At 34.8% G+C, this 24,397-nt stretch overlaps 2 protein-coding genes across 2 annotated transcripts; both read right to left on the reverse strand.

Moving 5' to 3' along the window:
- Positions 1-1,905: 1,905 nt before the first annotated feature.
- Positions 1,906-3,454, reverse strand: LOC145042325 (calmodulin). The gene is made up of 4 exons (XM_078990715.1): positions 3,277-3,454; positions 2,436-2,593; positions 2,267-2,347; positions 1,906-2,178 (listed from the first exon to the last, which is right to left on the reverse strand). The coding sequence occupies exons 1-4, from the start codon at positions 3,350-3,352 to the stop codon at positions 2,044-2,046; spliced, it is 450 nt and encodes a 149-aa protein (XP_078846841.1). The 5' UTR covers positions 3,353-3,454; the 3' UTR covers positions 1,906-2,043.
- Positions 3,455-14,002: 10,548 nt separating this feature from the next.
- On the reverse strand, positions 14,003-15,859 carry LOC145042326 (GATA transcription factor 5-like). The gene is made up of 3 exons (XM_078990716.1): positions 15,707-15,859; positions 15,223-15,560; positions 14,003-14,870 (listed from the first exon to the last, which is right to left on the reverse strand). The coding sequence occupies exons 2-3, from the start codon at positions 15,529-15,531 to the stop codon at positions 14,202-14,204; spliced, it is 978 nt and encodes a 325-aa protein (XP_078846842.1). The 5' UTR covers positions 15,532-15,560; positions 15,707-15,859; the 3' UTR covers positions 14,003-14,201.
- Between the last annotated feature and the right edge of the window lie 8,538 nt (positions 15,860-24,397).

Below are 24,397 nucleotides of genomic sequence, written 5' to 3' on the forward strand. Positions count from 1 at the left end.
TGGAAAATATTTTTTTCATAATTTTTTTCCTCTTCTTTATTATAAGCTTGAGAGCCGGTTTCGAGAGATGGTCGGTGTTTTGCATCAAGAACTTTATGTCCTCAATTTCTTGTCTATTCGCTCGCTTCTTCTTCCTTGCTTCTTCTTTTTCTTTGTCCAACGTCAAACGTTCAGCAAAATTAAGATTGTATCGATCAAATGACGCTGTTATTTTTCGCATTTCATCAACGTACATGCTGAAATACGATGCACCCGAAGAAGTCCATATTCCCTTCTTCTTTGCTTTGTCCCTACACATCGGTCAGACAATTTCTTCTAACTCGAGTTCGTCCTCATGATTTAAATCTAGACCGACCCGAGCATCGGAGAAAGTTGTGCAACCACTAGAGCCCGTTTTCGCTCGCTTTGATTGTTGTACTCCAAAAATAAAATCTCGCTCGTATTTTTTCCACCTAAGACTTTTAACCAATAATTTCCAACAATCGTGTTACTTGAATGGTTTTCCAACTTCCTCAAGGTAAAATTGCAAAGCTTTTTGAAATATTTCTTCATCGCCCTTGGCCACTTTTTTGTTGGGTTTGTAGGTTGTTGTACAACCCATTTATTTTTGAAACCCCTTTGTTATTTCTTGAAACTTCGAATTCAGTTGGTCTTTCGTACGACAGTTGTCATCTTTTTCTAGCTCCTCCTGAAACCATTCTAAAATGTGAAACCAAAGACGATCGCCCGGTTGTGCATTTCCCGTCTTCGAATCCTCAGAAATGTCAACCCAAGCTTGTACCAAAACTAGCTTTTCTTGTGGAAGCCATGATGTCGACTTTTGTCTTCCCGTTTGTGCGACACCCTTGCGTGTTTGTTGTTTTCCTTTGCGTCATTGTAAGGGTGGTGTGAGTTGAGTTTCAGGAACCATCTCTTTTTCTTTCGTGTCATCCAACTCATCGACAAGTTAGAATTATTGTTAGGTTTGAGTTTGAGTTTGATTTTGGATTTGAGGTTGATTTGATGAATGTTGATCAGGAAAAACAACAAAATTTAAAAACATTTGCGGAATAACATTTGGAACATGGATCGAGTAATATTGTCTAACATTTTGGTATTGAAATTGTAGTGGAAATTGAATAAAAGCATCTAGTTGGGGACGATAAAGTATTTGTGATGATGAATTGATAACAAAAATGCTTCGAGTATGGGTGTTTAAACTCCGAACATGAGTTATTATTCCTTCTATCGAAGAATGGGGTTTAATTGTCGGGATTTTTTTTTTTTTTTTTTGAAGTAATTAGAGGTTGTAGATGATTTGTTTGAAGGTAAATAAGGGTAAAAAAAAATTAAACCATTTAGCTGTTGAAATTTAAAACAAAAAAAAATCACATTTTACCTTTAAAGAATGGTTACTTTCAAAATAAAATAAAAAACTGTTTCTACCCAATCACGAAAGGAGAGTGCACGCAACAACCAAGCCCCTCACCGGCTCACCCCCTATCCTGTGCAGGCCTTCCCGCACTGCTGGTGCGGTGTTCATCAAAGCAGGAAAGGTCTCACCCCTCTTCCCGCACCCAGCTCCTTCCGGTCTTACGATTGAATGAAGGCATTATACAATGGCATGACAAGCACACCCAAGGGCCGCCATTGCTCATATCATATGTTATTAGTGAGTTGTTAAAGATAATTCTATTAAAGTTGTCAAAATCTAAGGAATCGATGTAAATTTATGCAACTAGAATCGATGTAAATTTGTGTAACTATTCAACAATATAAAACTTAATGTATCATTGTATAAATACTCAAATTAAAACTGATTTCTTTTTAAATCTGTTTGAAACGTGATTGGATATTTTGTATCCGTTAACATAATTTGGCACCTAATAATATATTATTATATATAAATAGATAAAAAGTAACATATTTTGGGTTGAGAAATAATTCTTCCAATAAAATAAGAGAGAGGTTTAGGAGAAACATTTGGTAGGTATTGCAAGAGTGAGTGAGTCTGTCTAAATCTAATTAACAGCAGAATAAGTATTCAAATGAGTATTATTATTACTACTTAGCAAGCATCATCCTCACAAACTCCTCATAGTTTACTTGACCATCACCATCCATGTCAGCTTCTCTTATCATCTCATCCACTTCTTCATCCGTCAGCTTCTCCCCCAGGTTTGTCATCACATGCCGAAGCTGTGCACAATCAATCACATAAATAAATATGCACAGATTTAATTCTATAAAAATATTTTTACAAAAAAAAAAAAGTAAAAATTCATACTTCAGCAGCAGAAATGTATCCGTTCTGATCCTTGTCAAACACCTTGAAAGCTTCTTTCAGTTCCTCCTCAGAATCAGTGTCCTTCATTAAACCAAACAAAACAATACAAAACTGGATAAGGTCTCTGTTTCTAAGAATTTTAAAATTTAAAAGTGAGAGTGAGAGTGACCTTCATTTTCCTGGCCATGAGATTGAGAAACTCAGGGAAATCAATGGTTCCATTCTGATCAGCATCGACTTCATTGATCATATCCTGCAGTTCAGCTTCAGTAGGATTCTGGCCCAATGACCTCATAACTGTTCCCAACTCTTTAGTCGTAATACACCCTATTATATATAAACAAAATCTCAATTAATATTAATATCCCCAACAAAATATATATCCCTTTTTTTTTTTTTGTCTCAAACCCTTTAATATTTTTGCTTTTCAAAGGTTAGGTTTAAAGGAATAGTCCAGATGCCCAATTCTTTTCTCCCTAATTCAATCTTAAAATTTCGCAGGCATTATATCATTATTTTAAACAGATTACATCCCAACCTGTTCTTCAACATATATAAAAATTGAACTCTTAACATCAAATTATAACATCCAGCGCACCATTCAGAGCATATATATGATGATATAATTAATGATATACTTTCCTCAAACACTATAGTCGTTATACATTTGCATATGATGAGGATTGAGGAGGGAGGCATAAAAATTGCGATTCTTCCAGCATAATTGCTTTTACTTCGTCGTATAAAATCAAACGATATAAATATTTCTGAAGCGCTGAATTTTTTTAAAAATAATACTAATAGTAAAGACCAAATGCAGATCGAGTAGTCACTGTTTTTGTGTTTATATATGGAATAACTCCAAAACAATCGAAAACAACAAATCCTCACAGATCTACTAAAAACATACAAGCAAACAAGTACGGATCTACATAAACAGGCATATTCAAAAATAATAAACAGATATGTAAGAAGGAAAATGAGAAAAACTGTATATGTATTATATATACCATCTCCATCTTTGTCGAAGAGGCTGAAAGCTTCCTTGAACTCAGCAATTTGTTCCTCCGTTAGTTGCTCTGCCATTGTTCCGATTAACTAGAGAGAGAGAGAGAGAGAGAGAGAGAGAGAGAGAGAGAAGCAGTAGTAGGGTTTTGGGGTTAAACGCGTAGATAGGAGTAGGAGTGAAATGTGTAAGAAAATTACAATCCGTATCGGGTACGGCGACCAAGAGACTAACGGGTCGTCTAAAGCTCCAAATCACTAATATGGACCGTGCCAAACTTGGGTGTAGAGGTGTACAAAATTTAACGTTTATTTGAATCGACCTATAACCGGGTCAACTTTAGAAATAGGTTTTAATAATATAAAATAGAGTATGTTACTGAAATCGTCTTTATGGTTTGATTAAAATTGCATGTTTGATCACTAATTTTTTTTTTGCACTTCGTTCGTCTATATAGTTTTATTTTGTTGCATTTTTTGTCTTTATGGTTTGGTCAAAATTGCACGTTTGGTCTCTAACTTTATGTATGTAAATGACAAAAAAACACAACAAAATCAAACCACATGGACGATCCGAATGCAAAAAAAATTAGAGACCAAACTTTTAATTTTGACCAAATCATAAGATGATTTCAATAATTTACTCTATAAAATAAAGTTTTCATCAAAAACAAATATATGCCAAAGTTGGAGAAAAAAAAAGAGTTTGAAAATATATCTTGATTCATAGACAAAAGATACTTAATTAAAAAAAAAAAATATTAGTAAAAACGAAAATAATCAAAACAAATTATATAAAGGACTAAAAGAGTAAGTAAAAACAAAAATAATTATGTATGGAGGATGCTATAATTGAAAATGTATTTTGACTCATACAATGCACAAATGAATATTAATTAAAAAAAACATCAGTAAAAATGAAAACAATCAAAACAAATTATATAAGGGATAAAAAAACATAAGTATAAAAGTGTTAAATAAAAAATAATTTAAGGGTAAAGTATATAAAAGAAAATAAGATTTAGGACGGAAACTGAATGGTAAATGCATAATATATGCATGTATTAATATGTATATTATATAACTTACAATTATAAATATTATAAAAATATGAACCTAACTTGAAACTTGATATATATAGTTATGGACCGATTTGTCTAACTTACAAGACAGGTTTTCTTTCTAATCCGGAACTATCCTTCATCCTATTGTTTATTACATTGATTGCCACTAACATGAACAATACATCTCCCTCACAAACCTCATTTGCAAATTAATACATATATATATATATATATATATATATATATATATATATATATATATATATATATATATATATATATATATACACAATTAAAAACCAAAGAGAAATTTCATGAATTGACCATAGGTAAGGGGTTGTTTGAAGATTTTAATCATGAAAAATCATGTTTTATAAAATGACTATGACTTTCGTAGAGGGGGGCTCTGCGGAAGCCTTAAACCTCTGAGAAATGATACTATTTGTGAGGAATTGAGGTGACAAGGGTAATATTATAAAATCACAAAAAAAAAATTGGTTTCTACTTGCTTTGCCGCGGAAGTGCGTACAACATAGGCTGTTTGGGGGGGACGTTGCTACGGAACGATGGTGGGAACACGAACAATCGAACGATCAAAGATAGATTGTTGTTACAGATGGTGAGGCGACCCCAAAATGTGCAAGGACTAGATGAGGATGTCCTATCTGATGGCTATGGAACTCATGAAAGTGTTTATCCTTCTTTTGAAATTTATGAAACCCTAATGGGCAATAGAAACGTCGTATTTGATTTATAAATTTGTTATTGAATCAATTATATGTTCTTTAGGGTGTATTGTAGTTTAATTGATAAGAAGAGTTAGGAAATCCTAATTTTTGCCATGGCTAGCCGAAGAATGTTTCCTTAGAAGTGTGTGGATGGAGAATAGATCCGTAGATGGCCTTTATGCGGATCCACAGAGGCCTCTGCAGAATTTCATTTTTTAAATTGTTTTTTTTTTTTTTTCAATTTTGAGTACCATTATCTTTCTTGAATCAATTATATGTTCCACCAAAGTCATAAAACTCATTTTTTTTCATAACACTCTCCACATAGACAATGAAAAAATGACTTTTAGTGATTAAAGCATTTAAAAAAACGAAAAAAATGGTTTCTAGTCACCAAAAGTCATAAAAACCGATAATAACATAAAAACGCTTTAAAATCATCATTAATTGATTAAAAACCGCTCCACCAATCATTTCCATAAAGAATTAACCATTTCCGCATAGACGTTGATGTGTTCTACATATATATCCCCGAGGAACTATCAGAATCATTTATATTCTTTCAGCTACCATTTCTTCAGAGATATCAATGTTCCGTAGAACACAAAACATTTCCGCGGAACCATCTTCTGCGGAAGTATGTACCCCACCTTTTTTTTTTGTCTTTTTCCCTGCTCCTTCATTTCCTCATTGATATTCACATTCCTCAGAGTTATAAGGCTTCTGTAGAGTGGGTCTAACGGAAGTCATGATCATTTTACAAATCTTAGTTTTTCATGGTCAGATTCTTAATACACACCCTATAATTTGTTCATTTCATGATTTTTTTTTTTCTAAAAAATTGAACCTAACCGTTTTTAATTGAAAATTTGTTTTTTTAACGCAATTTCACTTCCAAAACAACTTCAAAATTCAAATCGATTATAACAAAAAAATCGATTTTTTAAAACCCAAAGCTGTTAAAACTGTATTTGTGCACCTAGCGGCTACTCCCAATCTACATATTATTTATTTTTCTAATTTTTGCATTATCTTTTATATATTTATTCACAAAATTAAATTTTCAAAAAAATTCTATGAATTAAAAAAAGTAAACAATAATCATCATTTCCGCATGGTACATTGTGAAATGAGTTTCAACCAAAATAACCTTCTCATATATAATATTATATATAATATTACACCTACACGTTGACGGTCTCAATATGCTAGTGCTTCTTTCAGACCAATTTGAAAGTGGTTTGGTATTTTTTTGGTTTGGTTTCATGGTTTTTTTGCATTTGGCTTTTTGCTTCGGATTTAAGTTTTTTCGATTCGGTCTTGTTTTTCTTTCAAATCTGATTTTGATTTTCCAATTTTTTCGATCTAATTGTAGTTCCAAACCCAAATTTATTTTGATTAGATTTAATCATGTTATGATAATTTTCCATATGTCTAACGAGGCTTGTATTTAAGGTTTAAAGCTTTATATTAAGTTTGAATTTCGCGACATATATTTTTATATTATTTTAAGTTGGTTCGTTCAAATGTTACATTTTAAGGTTTTATTATTATTATTATTATTATTATTATTATTATTATTATTATTATTATTAATTTTTGTATTTTACCAATCAATAAAAAGCCTTGCTAAATAGGTTGTAGATGGGAGTTGTTGCTTTCATAAATGGACGACTTATGTTGGTATTAGTTGATTTAATAAAAGTAGTTAAGTTAGAGTTGAATGGTTGATAAATATAAATATAAAATACAACTCTAACTCTGTATATAGTATAAATAGGTAATGGTTTGTTTAGTGCTATCACACTCACAAGAAAAATGGGTTAACTCGAAAAATGATTGTAATTTCGAATGATATTGTTGTATCTATTTTGCCAAAACCTATCAATAGGGCGATGTTTGACAAACTTTTTGAGTTAGTTGAAATGGCTTTTAGGATGTAAGTAACATGTTGCAAAAATTATGGTGTTTTTTTTTAACGAATAAAGGGACCTATAGGCTTGCACGTCACACTCTCTGATGTCCGAGTGGAGGGGTCCAATGTGTAGAGATTTAGCAGAATTCGTATGGAGGAATAATTCCTGCGTTTTTTCAATTAAATTGATCTTGAGAATGAGTACATACATTTATACAAGTATTAACAACTAACTCTTTTATCTACAACCTATTAATAAGGAATACAACAACCACTCCTATTCTTTAGCTCTCGTCAACACTCCCCCTCAAGGTGGAGAATGTATATCCTTCATTCCCAGCTTGTCAAGAGAGCTATGAAATACTCTCCCACACACTGCCTTCGTTAGCATATCTGCAAGTTGATCCTCAGAGCTTACATGTGGAAGCTCCACAGTATTTCTTTCTAAGTGATCTTTAATAAAATGTCGGTCAATCTCCACGTGCTTTGTCCTGTCATGTTGTATAGGATTATTAGCAATCTTCACTGTTGATTCATTATCACAATATAGCTTCATGGGTGATCTTAATGAGACCCCTAGATCTCTTAGAATCCGCTTTATCCATAACAGTTCACAAATGCCATGAACCATTCCTCTATACTCAGCTTCCGCGCTTGACCTTGAGACCACCTTTTGTTTCTTGCTTCTCCATGTGACTAAGTTACCACCAACAAAGGTGAAATAACCTGAAGTGGACTTTCCATCATTTCGATCTCCACCCCAATCCGCATCTGTAAAGCCACTAACATGGTGATCTTGATTTTTTCCAAAAAATATGCCCTTTCCTGGAGATGATTTAAGATATCTCAAGATCCGGTATACTGCATTCATATGAATTTCACTTGGCGCATGCATGAACCGGCTGACCACAAACACAGCATAAGCTATGTCTGGTCTTGTGTGAGATAGGTAGATCAATTTTCCTACTAACTTCTGATACCGATCTTTATTTGCTGGAATTTGATTGGGAAGTATCTCCAAATAGTGATTTGTTTCGATAGGGGTATCTACCGGTTTACAGTTCAACATCCCAGTCTCTGCTAAGAGATCTAGCACATATTTTCGTTGATTCATTGATATTCCTGCCTTTGATCTTGCCACCTCAATCCCTAAGAAGTATTTCAAACTTCCTAGATCTTTCAACTCGAATTCAGTGGCCAATGCTCTTTGGAGATTCTTCATTTCAACATTATCATTTCCTGTCACTACCATGTCATCAACATAAACAATTAGGGCAGTCACCTTCCCATTTTTTGCTTTCACAAACAAAGTGTGATCAGCATCACTTTGCTTATATCCAATCTTCTTCATAAATGTTGAAAACCTTCCAAACCATGCACGTGGGGATTGTTTCATTCCATACAGGGCTTTCTTTAGCTTGCACACTTTCCCTTCACATTTAATACCTGGTGGGGGATCCATATAAACTTCTTCTTCCAGATATCCGTTGAGGAACGCATTTTTTACATCAAATTGCTTAAGAGGCCAGTCTTTGTTTGCAGCAATTGAAACAAGAATTCTAATGGTATTGATCTTCGCCACCGGGGCAAACGTGTCACCATAGTCTATTCCATACTTTTGTGTGTACCCCTTTGCTACTAATCTGGCCTTATACCTGTTAATGTTCCCATTTGAGTCCAGTTTGATAGTGTAAATCCACCTACACCCCACAGTCTTATGTCCACTAGGAAGTCTCACAAGTTCCCACGTCTCATTCTTTTGAAGTGCCTTCATTTCCTCATTCATTGCATTCTTCCACCTTCCGTCACTCAAGGCTTCTTGTACATTATTTGGAATTGATGTGGTGGTTAAATTTTCTACCAGGAGTGCATGTGGTAATGCCAACCTATGTTACGAAACATAATTAATGATTGCATATTTTCCTCTTGCCTTCACATCTGGTTGATACTGTTTCTTTGGTTTCCCCCGGTTGCTTCTTATAGGGTATCTCTGTACACCTCCTGTTTCAAGATCAGTATCTTCTTCTTCAAGGTTTGAGATATCATCATTTCCCTGTTCATTTTCCTGCAAAACAGACACATCTGGCATAGTATTACCAGTTTCGTTAGTATCTTCAATCACTTGATTATGCTCCTGTTCGATAACCGGTTCTTCGGTGACTTCGGTTTCGTTAGTATCTACCTCTTCCATTTCTAGGTTGGTGTCACCAGCTTGTTGTTGTTCATCAGCATCTTCGATTTCTAGGTTGGTGTTACCATCTTGCTGTCTTTCAAAGATTTCAAAAAACTCATTCTGGTTGGGACTTTGTTCATTTTTATTTTCTTCATGACATCTCTCCCCCTGAAGCGGATCCTTATGGTCAAAGTATGAAATAGTTTCATGGAACGACACATCACGAGTGACATATATCTTTCCACTTTGGGGATCAAGACACCGGTAACCCTTCTTATAGTCCGCATACCCTATAAAGAAGCATCGAATGGCTCTTGGTTCAAGTTTACCTATATTTTGATGAACATAGGCCGTGCACCCAAAAATTCGAGGTTCAAGATTCTGTTTTGGTGTAATCTCTATGAGGTCATGTAGTTTTTGTAGAGGAGTCTTGAATTCAATGACCCTTAAAGGTGTACGATTCATGATATAGGCAGCGGATCGAACTGCTTCCCCCCAATACTTGCGTGGTACTGTCATATCAAAGAGGGAAGCGCGAACAATTTCGAGGATTGATCTATTTCGACGTTCAGCAAGTCCGTTCTGTTGTGGGGTTTGTGAACAAGAAGTTTGATGTCGTATCAAATTTTATTTACAAAAGTTTTTCATCTCCCAACTAACATACTCACCCCTGTTATCCGATTATAGAGTATGAATTTCTCTCCTATACTCAGTTTTTATGAACTTATGTAACTCTGTAAAGGCTTTGAATACTTCTCCTTTGTTTTTGAGGAGAGATATCCAAATCATGCGTGTGCATTCATCTGTAAACGTAACAAAGTAACGAGCACCACTCGGGGTCTGGATTGGTGCCGGACCCCATACATCAGAGTGAATTGTCATGAATGGTACCAAATTTTTAGTATCACTAGGAGAGTAAGATATTCTTTTATTTTTCGATAACTCACATATCCTACAACTAAATTCATCATCTGATACATTCAAAAACAAATTTGGTTTCATTTTTCTAAGATAACTAAAGGATAAATGCCCAAGTCTACGATGCCATAACATGGCCATGGCTTTATTCGCGTGAGTTACTCCTACATGATTTGCTTGACTTCGATAGTCTTCTTCCAGATAGTATAGCCTCCCTCTCCTAGTACCATAGCAACGAATCTGGTGTGTCGTAATGTCCTGAAATACACAATTATTCGGCCAAAAAGTAACATAGCAGTTTAGAGCTTCGGTAATCTGACTAACTGATAGTAAATTTGAAGACAACGAGGGAACTACTAAGACTTTGTTAAGCTCCATAGAGCTAGATACTTTTACAGTGCCTTCAGCTGTGACATTTTCGACTTCACCACTAGCTGTATAGATGTTCATTTGTTTAGGGGTATGTGATGCAGTTAAGTTGTCAAGGTTATTTATCATATGATCTGAGGCTCCAGTATCGATTATCCACTCATTACTATGAGTATTTTTATATTGAGACTTACCAGAACTAGTGGAGGTGTGTGCTGCCATAAGAGGGGTTAGTTCTTGAGTCTCCGAGGTCGAGGTTGCCACTGAAGCTTGTCCGACTTTCTTTCTTGGCCTTTTTGAAAAATCCCACCAATCTGGGTAGCCAATTATCTCATAACACTTGGCTTTAGAGTGTCCTTCTTCTCCACAGTGAGTGCATTTGAAGGTGTTTCCTCCTCCTCCTTTTCCATTAGAACCCTTTCCTTTCGCAGTTCGGTTTCGTGTTGCAACATGAACCACACTATCTGATTCAACCGGTGTGTCTTCCATGGCTTGTCGCTGACTGGAGTCTTTCCTGATGTAAGCATAGCATGCTTCAAGACTGAGTAGTGGGTCTTTCCTTAAGCATTCGCTTCTTGCCTGGTTGAATTCAGAATCCAATCCAGCTAAGAAGATGTGGACACGGAACCTTGACAACATCTTGCTAGCCACAACCGTTTCATCAACTGTCTCTCCGTCTCCCTCCAATCGTGTATCAATTTCCTGGAAAAGGCTCACTAATTCATTGTAGTAAGTTGGAAGTGGACGTCCGTTTTGGCGGGTGTTGAACGATTTTCGGTTCAACTCAAAGAGTTGAGTTTCATCGGTTCCATCATAAAACGTTTTCGAAACTGCATTCCAGATTTCTGCTGCCGTCTTTAATCTAATAAACCTGCGCATTAGGGTTGGACTCATGGAGTCAATCAACCAACTCTTCACTCGATTGTTATCTGTCGTCCATACTTCGATCGCCTTTTCGTTCGTTGTGGGTTTCTTCGTTGTACCAGTGAGGAACCCTAATTTGTTGCGAGCACCAATTCGCATTTCCATTAATTGGGACCACAGCGGGAAATTTGTGTCATCGAGGATGACTCCGGTGGGGAAAGGGGCGTCCTGAACATTCTGGACGATAACAGGGGTAGAGGATCCTGTATCTGCGTCACCAGACCCCATATTGCTTCAATATTTCGAAGGATCAGATTTTGCTTCGCTCTGATACCATGTAGAGATTTAGCAGAATTCGTATGGAGGAATAATTCCCGCGTTTTTTCAATTAAATTGATCTTGAGAATGAGTACATACATTTATACAAGTATTAACAACTAACTCTTTTATCTACAACCTATTAATAAGGAATACAACAACCACTCCTATTCTTTAGCTCTCGTCAACACAATGTACTGTGATACAAATATATGATACATCAGAACCGTGTAGAATGGTCCAAACATTGGTGGTTAATGAGACTGTATCCGAAAATCTAGCGAAGAACTCCTTTTAAATCCCTATGATTTTTTTTTTGTAAATTCTTTAATTGCATCACGTTTTAGGGTCTTACGACTTATTTGACAAAAACTCGATTGTAAAGCTCTCTTAGATGAATTTTATAACTTCTGGTGGGCTAAATAAATCAAATGAAAAGCTATATGACTAGTTGTATAGATAAACCACAAACCAATTGGTTATCATAAGGACATATTCGACAAACTTCACCTAATTGTGTTTGGGTAGATAATGCATCTTCATTTTTCCTTTCACATGATATGTAACAACTTATAAGTAAATTAAATTAATAAAACTTATTAACTAAACATAAGTTGTAAATCACTTATTAATCTATTAAAAAAAAAAGTTTGATTACCAAGCCGGAGGCAAGATCTTTTCTATATAAACCAACCAATCCAACAACCAGACGGATCGTGACTATTCTACACATCACTCTCCGAGTTATCTACACTAGTATTGTAACTGGAATTAATACTTAAAGTATGTGTTGCAAATGATAGATTATAAGAAACTAACTAATTAAACTAAACTAATCATATGTTAGTCAGGGTTTGTTTTTCATGTTAATGTGATGTTAATGGTATCGTGTGTTTCTTTTTTTGACGATTACTTACATATAACTCACTAAGAATTTTCATGCCTAATACTTTGCGTTTGTGACGTGTGACAGTTGAGGAATAATTGCTTGAGTGAAGGGAGAACTAGAAGAGAGTTGATACTTTAGTATTATACTTTTGTTCTCATCTCTATAAACTATGTGTTATTAAAAATTTAGTAGAGCACTAAAGACTTACACTATTGTACTTGTGAATTACAAAATTCTAATGTTAATTTTAAAGACTATTGCAAGCTGCATGTACTTAAAGACTATTGCAAGCTGCATGTACAAAATTCTTAGTGCGTTGCTACCGATACGACTTTTTAGGCTCGATTCACAACCCACATCTAGTCAACATGTGTGTAAGAAAGTAAGAAACAAGGATAAGTGGTCGCTTAATTGTCACAAACTCACAAGCCATTTATAGGGAATGGGCCCATCATTCTTTTTTTGGCAGAAAAGGGAATTACGTTGGTATGTATATTAAGGAGACATATAAGAAATTATATTGGTATGTATATTAAGGAGACATATAACATTATAATTGATGGAGAAAAGTGTTTACTCGCCAAAAAACAAATCTAATAAACTCACTGAAAATAAGGCTTTTTTACATGACATCTAAGGTGTTTATGAACCTTAATCAAAATACTTGAATAAAGTCATTATTTAAAGCTAACATTGTAAAGATTCTAAGACGCCAACTTGCAAAACATTTAGACAACTTTTGTGGGAGTTTATGGTCGATATGCAATCACTTTTCCACTAATAAATGAAAACAAAATGAATTTTATAGGTGGACGAAACTAAATACTTGATTTTGATGTATCTCAAATTATTGATTTTAAAATTTAATTGTTAGCAAATGCAAGGGCCACATACTTAGGTCGGAGGGTCATCATTTGTTCAGCAGAATTAGTTCTAAATTTTTGAAAAATGAATATAAAAACTAAACCCTAATAAGAACTCTTAAAATTAGTTGAAGTTATTTTTGTATTAATAGGTTTTTTCTTTAGAATAAAAAGTTCTAAGCTCGGCTGATAGACAATTTTTTTTATTTATTTGAGTCGAGTTTTTTTTTTAAAGCAAAAGACTAAAACTTTAAAAACTCTTATGAGAGAATTGCACCCTAAATGCATATTTTGTATTCCAAACCCCAAAAGGTTTATCGAAAATGTTGAAGGCAATGATTTTTATCCCATGTCTCAATAAGATGAAATATACAACCATGTCTCATCATTAGGCCAAAATAAACAACATATTGCATTATAGACCTTTATATCAGGATATGCAATTAATACACTAAAAGTGTAATCATATTTTAACTATTAAACGTAATGTGGTAAAATATTTCATTTTTTTACTCCTAAAATAACAAGTTGAAACATATTTTATGTATCAAACAACTTTTTTAAATAAATTGAAGAAAAGGTTAAACAAATGCAACACATATTCCTTAATATTATTACTATATCTAAATATTATGGGAACAAAATATTTATATGAAAATAATGCTAATTGTAATTCCAATTTGGGATAACGTAGTAAAATGTAATTTATCTAAAATTAGACCACCCTAACTAACGTTAGGAACCTAACAACTACAAAAGTCTTCCAACATCCCACTAAAATTATACAATCTGAACCTAATTGGCCCAAACCTAATGAACCCGGTCATGTCTAACATGAAAAACTATCAAAACCAACACTAAAATCCGGTTCAACTTCATTTTCCTTCTTCTTTCTCATTTCCAACACTTTCCGGTGACTGTTAGAATGCAAATCACCAGAAAATGTTGGACTACAAGCCGGTCTGTACTCAGGATACAGACGACCAGATTTGAACCGAACTCCACATGCATTACACAATGTCTTCGGTCCTAAAGGACCAGTTCGCCACTGAGGGGTTTTCTGAACCTGACAATGTGTACATCGTCGTTGCGTTATATATCCGTTTAAATCGGACGCTATCGCGCTACCCGTATTTTTCTTATGCTTTTTGGTTGGTGGGGTTTGGAAATTGAAAATTGATTGTATGATTTGAACCGGGTTTAGGAAATGCATAGTGGTGGACGAGTCATAGGAAGATGAGGTGTCCATGGATGACTCGGTCAAACCGGACCAAACTTGGCCGGTTTTCTTGGACCGTTTGCTTCTGCACTTTCGAGGTACTGGGTACGATAATCCCAAAACGGTAAAACTTGGAATCACCGGTCTTACCGGTTCGTGCCGGTTCATGGTGAATTTCACGGTCTTCTTCAAATTCGCCGGCGGGAATGAAAGCGAAAATTCCGATGTGGAATCATCCACAATTTGTGATAACCATTCAAGGTTTTCCATATCGTCAACCTGGAAATAATTCTTTTATCAATTATTCAAATCAAAATTTGTAGTAAACTTGACGAATTCAACTTTCATCGAAGAAATTTAACGAATTTGTTGAAATGTTGAATCAAAACTGCAACGTTTAAATCAATGAAAAAATGTTAGACCTGCAAAAGGAAATTTCGAAAAAGTTGTTTGTACTTTATTTTAATTAGATACTTTTTTCAGTAAAATTCGTCGTCTTCACTTTTCCATACGAATAATTGAACATAATTCGACTTTTCCATCAGAAAATTAACGAATTCGTTGAATCATGAATGCAACGTTTGACCAGAAAAGTCAAACGAAAAGAGATGTTTAACCATGTTGTAATTACCGGAAGGTGAATTTCGCCGGCGGGAAGAGAGACAAGGTCACCTGTACTTGAAAAGTTGCTAGAAATCATCGAATCCTTCTCTTCGTCTTCCTCGGAATACTCTTCAAAACACCCACCATCGGAATTATGAAAATCCTTGTCTGAGAGGTCCAACAAATCATCCACGGAAAATTCATCAGGGGAAACATTAACAACGTTATCGATTCCCGCAACACACCATAAATCTTCAAACAAGGTTTGTTGGGTTGATTTGGAGCCGAATTCCTTAAGAAAACTCGATTTCAATGCTTTTGCTTCAATGCACTCCATGGTGGTTTTGGGGTTTTTTTTTTAATTATCTAAAATTTAAATTTAAACAGACAAGTTATATTCGAGCGTTACAGAGAAAAAAAAAACAACATAGAATTGAAACGCAGTTGATAAATTAATGAAACAAACAGTAGATAGATACAATAATTGTGTATGTATAGGTCATAGGTGGTACCTTTGGAAATGGAGAGATATGTAGAGAGAGAAAGTGTGTGTTGCAGGTGGAGGTGGTAGGGATGGGAGAAAAAGGAAGGGGGGAATTGGGTAAAGAGCACTGAAATGAGAAGATTGGTTAGTGGCCGAAACTGATGGTGGAGTTAATTCTTTTTTTCTTTTTTCCTTTTCTTTTATTTGAATTGAATTACAAATATTGATATATATCTTTGAAATTCGTATTATTGTTTGATGTATATACGTTCTTTTAACGCATCAACAGAAAAGTTAATTTTAATCTATTATGTATAAACCATCTTAGATTAGCTTATTAAAACGCAAATAACTGATTTATCCTTTAATATATTTTAAGAAATAAAATAACCTTATTTTTTATACTTATTCTTCTATCTATTTTCATGTTAAACAGATTCAATCATTTATATCCTATTGTCGAGTTCAACTTAACGAGAAAAAAAAAAAAAAAAAAAAAAATAATAATAATAATAATAATAATTAGTTTATGGAGTCTCATTAAAGAAATGAAGTGGAGGAACACAAAAGAAGCAATCTTTTTCTTAACTTTTTTCCCGATTTGAATGCATTTTGAACAGAAATAAATAAAATGATTAATTTTTATTTTACTTCTCTATAATTCGGAATAGGAAAAATCAATTTAATTTTCTTTTCTTTCTTTTCTTTTCTCTCTTTACTTTTTTTTTCTTAAACTCGGAAACTAGGAATATAAAAGGATACAGATAAAAAAAATATTCTAAATATAGACAAGGTCCATATGGTTTGGTCGACATTGTAGTTTTTGTCCCTAAGTAAAAAATTGATAAGTAGCATTCCTATGATTTTGAAAAATTACACCGAATGTCCATTTGTCCATATAAATGGCTATTACATCATTTGTCCATATAAAAATAAAAAAATAATCCACCTACCTACTCCACCCGCCAATAACCTGTCTTCTTCTTTTTTCTCTATCTTATTCGGCTCACATTCATCCCTTCTTCTTCTTCTGGTCCATAGACACCACCAACCACCACAAACTATCACCAATTACCTTTCTCCCCCATCTCTCTTGTCCCCTCTAATCTCTACAGATTCGTTCATCCAAAGGAACAACTATGTTTAATTCCATTTTTCTCCACCACCCCTAATAAGTGAATGAAGGTTTCATCATAAACCATGATTCTCGATATTCGTTTAAGTTCCACCTTGAATTTGGGTTTCATAGATGTTGTGTATTTTGTTCATAGGGTAAAGCATTATGGTTGAAGTTGGTGATGCCTCTGAAACACAACATAAAGAAATCAGAGACTCGTTCGAGTATACTCGCACTCGATAACTCAACCCTACTTGTTCCTTAGTACCCTGAGGATTCTTACTTGCAACACCCATTGACCCGGTGTTTCCGGTAGTACGGGCCTTATACTACTTTCCACGCCACATCAGTATTCACCCCAAGTCCTCCTCCTAGGATCCCAACTCGCAAGTACTCCATACTACTCTGAATCCAGCCTACTCTCTAGCAAGCCTCTTATAAGCTATTCTATGCTACCCAAATGCACTCAAAGCAACTCAAATCAGCAGAACTTCCAGGCTAAGGCATCACAAATCAGGTCCCTCTAGTCCTAAAATATGAATTACCTAGTATACTCTAGCATGCATAACTCATTTCATAATATCATAACACATAATGTAAGAGTATTTTGGGAAATCACCGTTCGGGTGCTTGCTGATTGTACACACTGATCCTTTCTGCTTTTCTCAAAATCTTTTACTCTTTTTTTTTTTTTTTTTTCTTTTATAAAAATCTTCTCAAATCCTCAGTTTGAGTTTAGGTATTCAAAACAATTTTTCATTTTAAAAAACAACACATTTCAGATATTAATTCTCCAAAGTCTCATGAAAATCAAATGTCATAACAATATCAAATCCCATAATCTCAAATATCCCTCCATCAGTGTGTACAGATCATGTCGGCACCTTCCCATGATCCTCGCTAGTACCTGAAACACATAACACTGTAAGCATAAATGCTTAGTGAGTTCCCCAAATACCACATACAACACATATTAGCCACTCGAGGCTATAACTATGTATGACCCTTTGGTCAATGTGTCTCAGTGTGACCCTCCAGTCCCATAACTCTGTGGACCCTCAGGTCCTTACTCTATGGACCCTCTGGTCCTAACTGTGACATCCCTAAAATCTCAGCCAGAAAAGACCGATTTCATTTATGCTTTTTAAACATTTCAGAGTAAATCTTTTTGATTTTAAAAGAGATGCGGAATTTGTTCCCAAAAACAAAACATGATAAAATAGATTTTTATCAAAACCTTTCATGAAGAAATATAATTTCATTTCATAATAAAAAATCGAGGTGTCATGTTCCGATACAGATCATAAAACATAAACGATAACATTACAAGTCATTCAACAAATATATACATATACAGACTTGTAAACAAAACAACTTGATGATTTATCCATCTTATGCCCTCGCGCCACTTCATGTAATACAAAGAAACTGAGTGTGTCAGGCTTGGGAGCCTGGTGAGCATATAGGGTTTTCAACTCACAATAAATAATTATATTAATTTCATCAACCAACAAAAACCCAATTATCCATTCCCGTTATCCTCATTTTACGTCCCTAAACACTTTTCTCAAGGGACCTATTCTAAGAATATTTCATTAGGCGACAACACATGCTTCGGGGGTTTCCCAACAATATATGTCAAATAAGGCAACCAGGGGGGATGGAGTACAGCGAATGAACACCCAAGTTCATTAACACCTACAGGTGGCGAGCCTGCTAGTGTTCCACAGTATTATCTAGAAAAGTTTGTGGTCGTCATCTAAACTCCGCTAGATTACTGAATCAAAAACAATAACATCGAGGCATCTCTTCATTTTAACACACATCAAATATCTACCCATGCTTTACCCAAAACTTTTGTAGATAAAAATACATATACGGTTTAAAATTTGTATAAAACATTTATTTAACATTTATTTAAAATAAACAAATAATGTATAAACACATAACACGTATTTCAAAGCAAATACTTCATGTTTATGAGTTAGAAGAAAGTAACCACACACTCACACGTATAAACAACAATATATATACACATAGCACGTATTTTATAAAATACTTCATATCTATGTGTAAGGTAAAAGTGACTATACACTCACTTGATCAGAAGATGTTCGGACAACACTACGGCTTGTAGAAGTAGTATTCTTCGGTAGATTTGGAAGATCTTCACAAAAACTGACTTCTCGCGGGTAGAGCTTTGGCTCGGGAATCTCACTTCTCGGGATCATTGGGGCTTCGGAACTTGCTTCGGGGCTCGGGAATTATATCGGGGCTTCGGGATATAATAGGCACACAAATCGAGGCAAAAACTAGAGAGAAGAAAGAAAATGAGCAAAGAAAATGGCTGCTTTCGGTTTCTATTTATAGGCTGCTGGGTCTGGGATTATGCTGGGCGTACTCAGTACGCTGGACGTAATCTTGGTTGCGCTGGGTGTACGCTTCGGATAAGCTTTGGTATGTGTGCCACGATCTTCTAAAATTCATAACTTTCGCATACGAGCTTCGTTTTCGACGTTCTTTATATCCACGCGTAGGTGAGATAATGCTCTACAACTTTCATTTAGACTCTGTTGGCTAATTATTTTTATTATATTATTTTTAGTAGGCCGGGACAGGGAAACTCCGTTATAAATTCATAACTTCTTCATCCGACATCCGTTTTCGTCTATCTTTTTACCGTTGGACTACTATCGACGAGATCTTATATTCTCATTTAGATTGTTTCGGCTAAAAACCGCTCGATCTCAAATCGAGTATTCGGGCTGCATACTACTAAGTCGAAACTTCGAAAAATCATAACTTCCTCATACGAAGTCAGATTTGAGCGTTCTTTTTATGCATGCTCTCGGCTTAACATAGTCTACGACTTTCGTTTAGATTACTAAGGCTAAATATCACTCCTTCGTAAATTCACTATTTACGTCACGCTGTGCCACACCGGTTTTGTCGCGAAACTTCGACAGGTCATAACTTCTTCGTTATAACTCGGATTTCAGCATTCTTTATATTTTTGGAAACCTCGTCTCAACCACTACACATTTGTGCAAAGATATCGGGCTTATCTCACACTTTAATTTTGACGCTTATTTTATTCTTAATTCATTAAATTATAATAATTAAGAAAATAAACACATAATCTTCAAATATTTCATCGTTAATACTTCAAAAAAAGAGTTACAAGGGTCAACCTAGACTATTACATTGACAATAGTGCCTAGCCTGGAAACGCGGGCGTTACACTAACTCTGTAAACACTTAATCATATAAAGCATAAATCACATAGAATAACACAATGCATCACATCATACTAATAGCATATAAGGTACTCTGTCACAACTTTAATTACCACTCTAGGTAAAGTATAGTGAGAAGACTCACCTCGAGTTACTCGGATAATCTCGAACTTGAAATAGTGATCTAGCCTCCGCCTAAACATATAAAATAAATTCTCCTAATCAATATGACTCTCAAAGGCTAGACTAGTCCCTCTCTAAATTCCCTCAGAATGGTGAAAGACCATTTTACCCCGAAATTGGCTCAAAGGTCCAAATATTAACCAAACCCTAAAAGTCAATGAAAGTCAACCCTTCAGATTACGCGGTGCGTACCAACTCTGTACGCTGGGCGTACCCGGATTCTTCACAGAATCGGGGAGCTCTGATGGGTTTTGGTCATAAGAACATCCTATGTGCTCATACAAACCCTAATGCTTGTATCTAGGTTTCTTTATAGTACATGCAAGTTATCCAAGACTATAAACCCTAATTCTAGCATTCAAGTAATCATATTAACATGAGAATAGGTTTAAGATCATACCTTGATTGTTATGTAGCAATAACAATCTCAATTCCTCCTTGTATTGACTTTAGAAAGCTTAGAGTCACAAATATCACTCCTCTAATGGTTCACAAACACCAAGAGCAAGAGGATGAAGAGGAGAGAGGATGGAGGCTGCCCTAAAACGTGTGAAACCCTATAAGGATGCTTAGCCACGTTTTTGGGTCATAACGGATGTATATATAGTTAGGCTATTAGGGTTATCTAACAAGGAAACCTTAAATTGGATGCTTAAGCCCTAAGCAACCCATAGATTCCTTCCCTTAAGGCCTTGGACGATTTCCTCATGGGCTTTCCCATAGAATTTGTCCACTCCTTAATATAAGGCAATCCATAGCCCAAATTGCAATTATCTTATAATTACAATTTCAGTCCCTTAAGTTTAATTAATCTCTTTTAGTCACAAAACTAATTACCAATTAATTATTGACTAATATTAATTAAACAATATGATTTCTCCTTTAATATATTATTCTCATAATATATTAATAAATCATATTTAATCCTTTCTCTACATAATTCATCCTATCAAGTTGCTTTGGTGAAGGCAACCCAAAAGGACCATGCACCATCGGGTCAAGTACATACCAAAATAGTTATGGACTTAGACACTAATCCAACAGTCTCCCACTTGGATAAGTCTAATAACTATTATGCGTATGACTTCAGATCCTGATCTGCAATCGTAGCTTTCCAAAGCCGCTGTCAACTCTGATCCTATCAGATACGCGTGTCCTTTAGATAATGGATCATATATTCCTCCATTCTAGATATCGTATGAGATATGATTTCAAATCATTCTCTTTGTACTATTTCCCGACTTCCGATTTATGACGACTGACTATTTGAACAAATCAAATTAGCCCTAGCCCGGCCGAGCATTTACGTTTGTCATCACTTAATCATCGAGGGGCCCAAAGATATCGCTTTTATCCTACTTGGGATAAAAGGAACAGATAAACTTTGATTTAATGCTCGCTTGCACTCACTCACCAAATCACACACAATAATATGTTTTATGACACCAAGTTACTAGTGCGTTTACATATTATCAATGTGTAACCGATTTGCAAGATACAACTCACACATCTCGGTTTCAAGAATATAAGATGTTATCGTCTCACCAATCACTCGTGATACAATCCATGGAGTGATCCAAGTGAGCGTGGGTTTGATCCAATGCTCAAATTCATATTCATAAGCACTCATGAACGTTGCAGCAAACATTTGCTTATGTCTAATACTCTTTTAGACAATCCACACACCAATTCACGATAGTCTTCATTCATACCTACTTCCAACATATGAACGACTGTGGCCCGTTCGAATAACTTGACTGTTCTTAATCAATTAAGTTATTCAGGAAGTCAAAACATGCAAAGTGAAACACAAGAATAATACTAATCCCATATGGCCTCAAACCTTTGAGCATAAATAAAACACCTTTTATTTATCACCATATCGATTACTCATTATTTGTCGTTTTGGGTAATCAACTTGTTACTTGAATTATTACACTTGTCCCATGCTCTTAGCATGCACACAATGTTTACCTATGGTTCTTACTTTTCGAAATAGATCAAATTGAACACATTTCCAATCATTCTCATTTCACAACCCCTAATCCATTTTATAAATGTAAGAATATCAATTCTTTCCACTTATAGAATATGTTAGATTCTAACATTTTATGCAACGATCCTTTTGTAATATCACTGCACCAAAGTCACAAAGACTATTGCCAATGAAATTACAAAGTCCTCTATCGGAGATTGTTACAAGACAATTCCATAGATGTGATGTCTCTCACTCAAAGTACATTCCTTTGAACATCCTTTTGCCTAAAAGTTTCTAATCTAGACATAGATTTTCAATATTCAATTCCCAATGTGGACAACTTTCCATAGTTACCATATGACAACTCATTCTTAATAGAATCTTATCTATTCATAATAATGTCGATATGGTCCATCTAATATGGAAACATTTCCATATTTTCCATATGACAACTCATTCTTAATAGAATCTTTTCTATTCATAATAATGTCGATATGGTCCATCCAGTACCATGCTTCCAACTACTCACAAGCAACCAATCCTCGTCGAACTTTAGATTGTCCTTTGATAGTTGTTTAATTATTTTAGTCAAAACCGATTCTAGTCCCTTTTCCTTCTAAATGCGCTAAACATTTGGAAAATTTTAGAATGGTCAAATATTATAGCATTTGCAATCGATCCTATACCCGAAGCGTATGGAACACGATGCATAATGTTTTATTTGCTATGTTCTCAAAATTCGAATTGTGAAGAGGAATGTCGTAATCATAATCGAAATTTTAAGAACACACTATGTACTTTTGACTAGGGCTGGCAATTCTCGACACGACCCGCGACACGACACGAAATAAATGGGTTTGGGTTGAGTTTTTCAACCCGCCAACCCGTTTATTAAACGGGTCATATATGGGTTTCTCAAAAAATAAACGGGTTGACCCACCAACCCGTTTATATTCTTAGTAAAAAATTATTTTATTTTTAAATGTATTTATGTATCAAATATTAATATTTAATAAGTATTATATATCATTTATTCATACACCATTTGACTGTTTTGACATTATAACTCGTGGTGGATGGTATAAGGTCATAAGTCGTAACCTATAAGGCTAATTCTGTAACATGTATCTATGAATGTTTTTAATTTTCATTTGGATGTTTAAGACTTAAATATTTAAAATTCGGACCCACGAACCCAAATCTGACCCACGAACCCGCCAACTTGTGAACCCGTATAAATAAATGGGTTGGTGGGTCATATATGGGTTTATGTTCCAAACCCGCCAACCTGTGACCTGTATATTTAAATGGGTCGTGTTTGGGTTGACATATTTTGACCCGCCAACCCGCGACATGCCAACCCGAACACGACACGATTGCCAGGCCTACTTTTGACTAAATTTATCAACATTTCTCAACCTAAGCCTTTAGATTTGAAATGAAGCATAATATTCTCTCCCTTAATTATAGCAAAACAACTTTACAAACCTTACGACTTTGTAAGGTATAACTCTTGTTTTCTATAATTAATATTGCTAACTTGCAATACTTTCCATAATAATCATACAATCATAACATTTATGCTCCCACTGTCATGATGATTATTATAAACATAACACTTATGCTCCCACTAGCTTCGACATGTATTAATAAACATCTTAACTTTCAGAAAAACAATACCTATTGAATTTCTTAAGTCCATGTTTCTAATCCTTAATGCTTTGATAATCTTTTATCAAGGCTTCTTGAACTTATACACCTTTGCCTTAGATAGTTCATATGTGTGTCTAAACAATTAAGACTAATTGCCAAACCTCACAACTCAAATCATGGAAAGGGATACCGTAACCATAATCGAATTTGAGAATGCAATTTTACAATCACTATCCTTTTAAAATCTTTCTTAGTGAAAGTATTTCCTCACAATCATTTTCATAAAGGAGGAAATCTTATGACACTTAGATTTAAACGGTGTATGTGTTCCTATCCATGTGAATTTGTTAAAACCAAAGTTTACGACAAATTCAAACTCATATGGACCGAACTTTCTTAATCTTGATTTCTTGCCTTATGGTAGCACAGCTGCCCACCATGTCTTCCAAGTAGTTAAGCAGTTCACCTTTGCCTATCAAAATACTTTCCATTGATCAAGGTCCTTGCATTTTATGCATTCAAACGAGAACTCATAGGACTCATATGCACAAT

The sequence above is a fragment of the Lactuca saligna genome, chromosome 4 (assembly GCF_052625555.1).
Source record: "Lactuca saligna cultivar CGN05327 chromosome 4, ASM5262555v1, whole genome shotgun sequence".
NCBI classification, from domain to species: domain Eukaryota; kingdom Viridiplantae; phylum Streptophyta; class Magnoliopsida; order Asterales; family Asteraceae; genus Lactuca; species Lactuca saligna.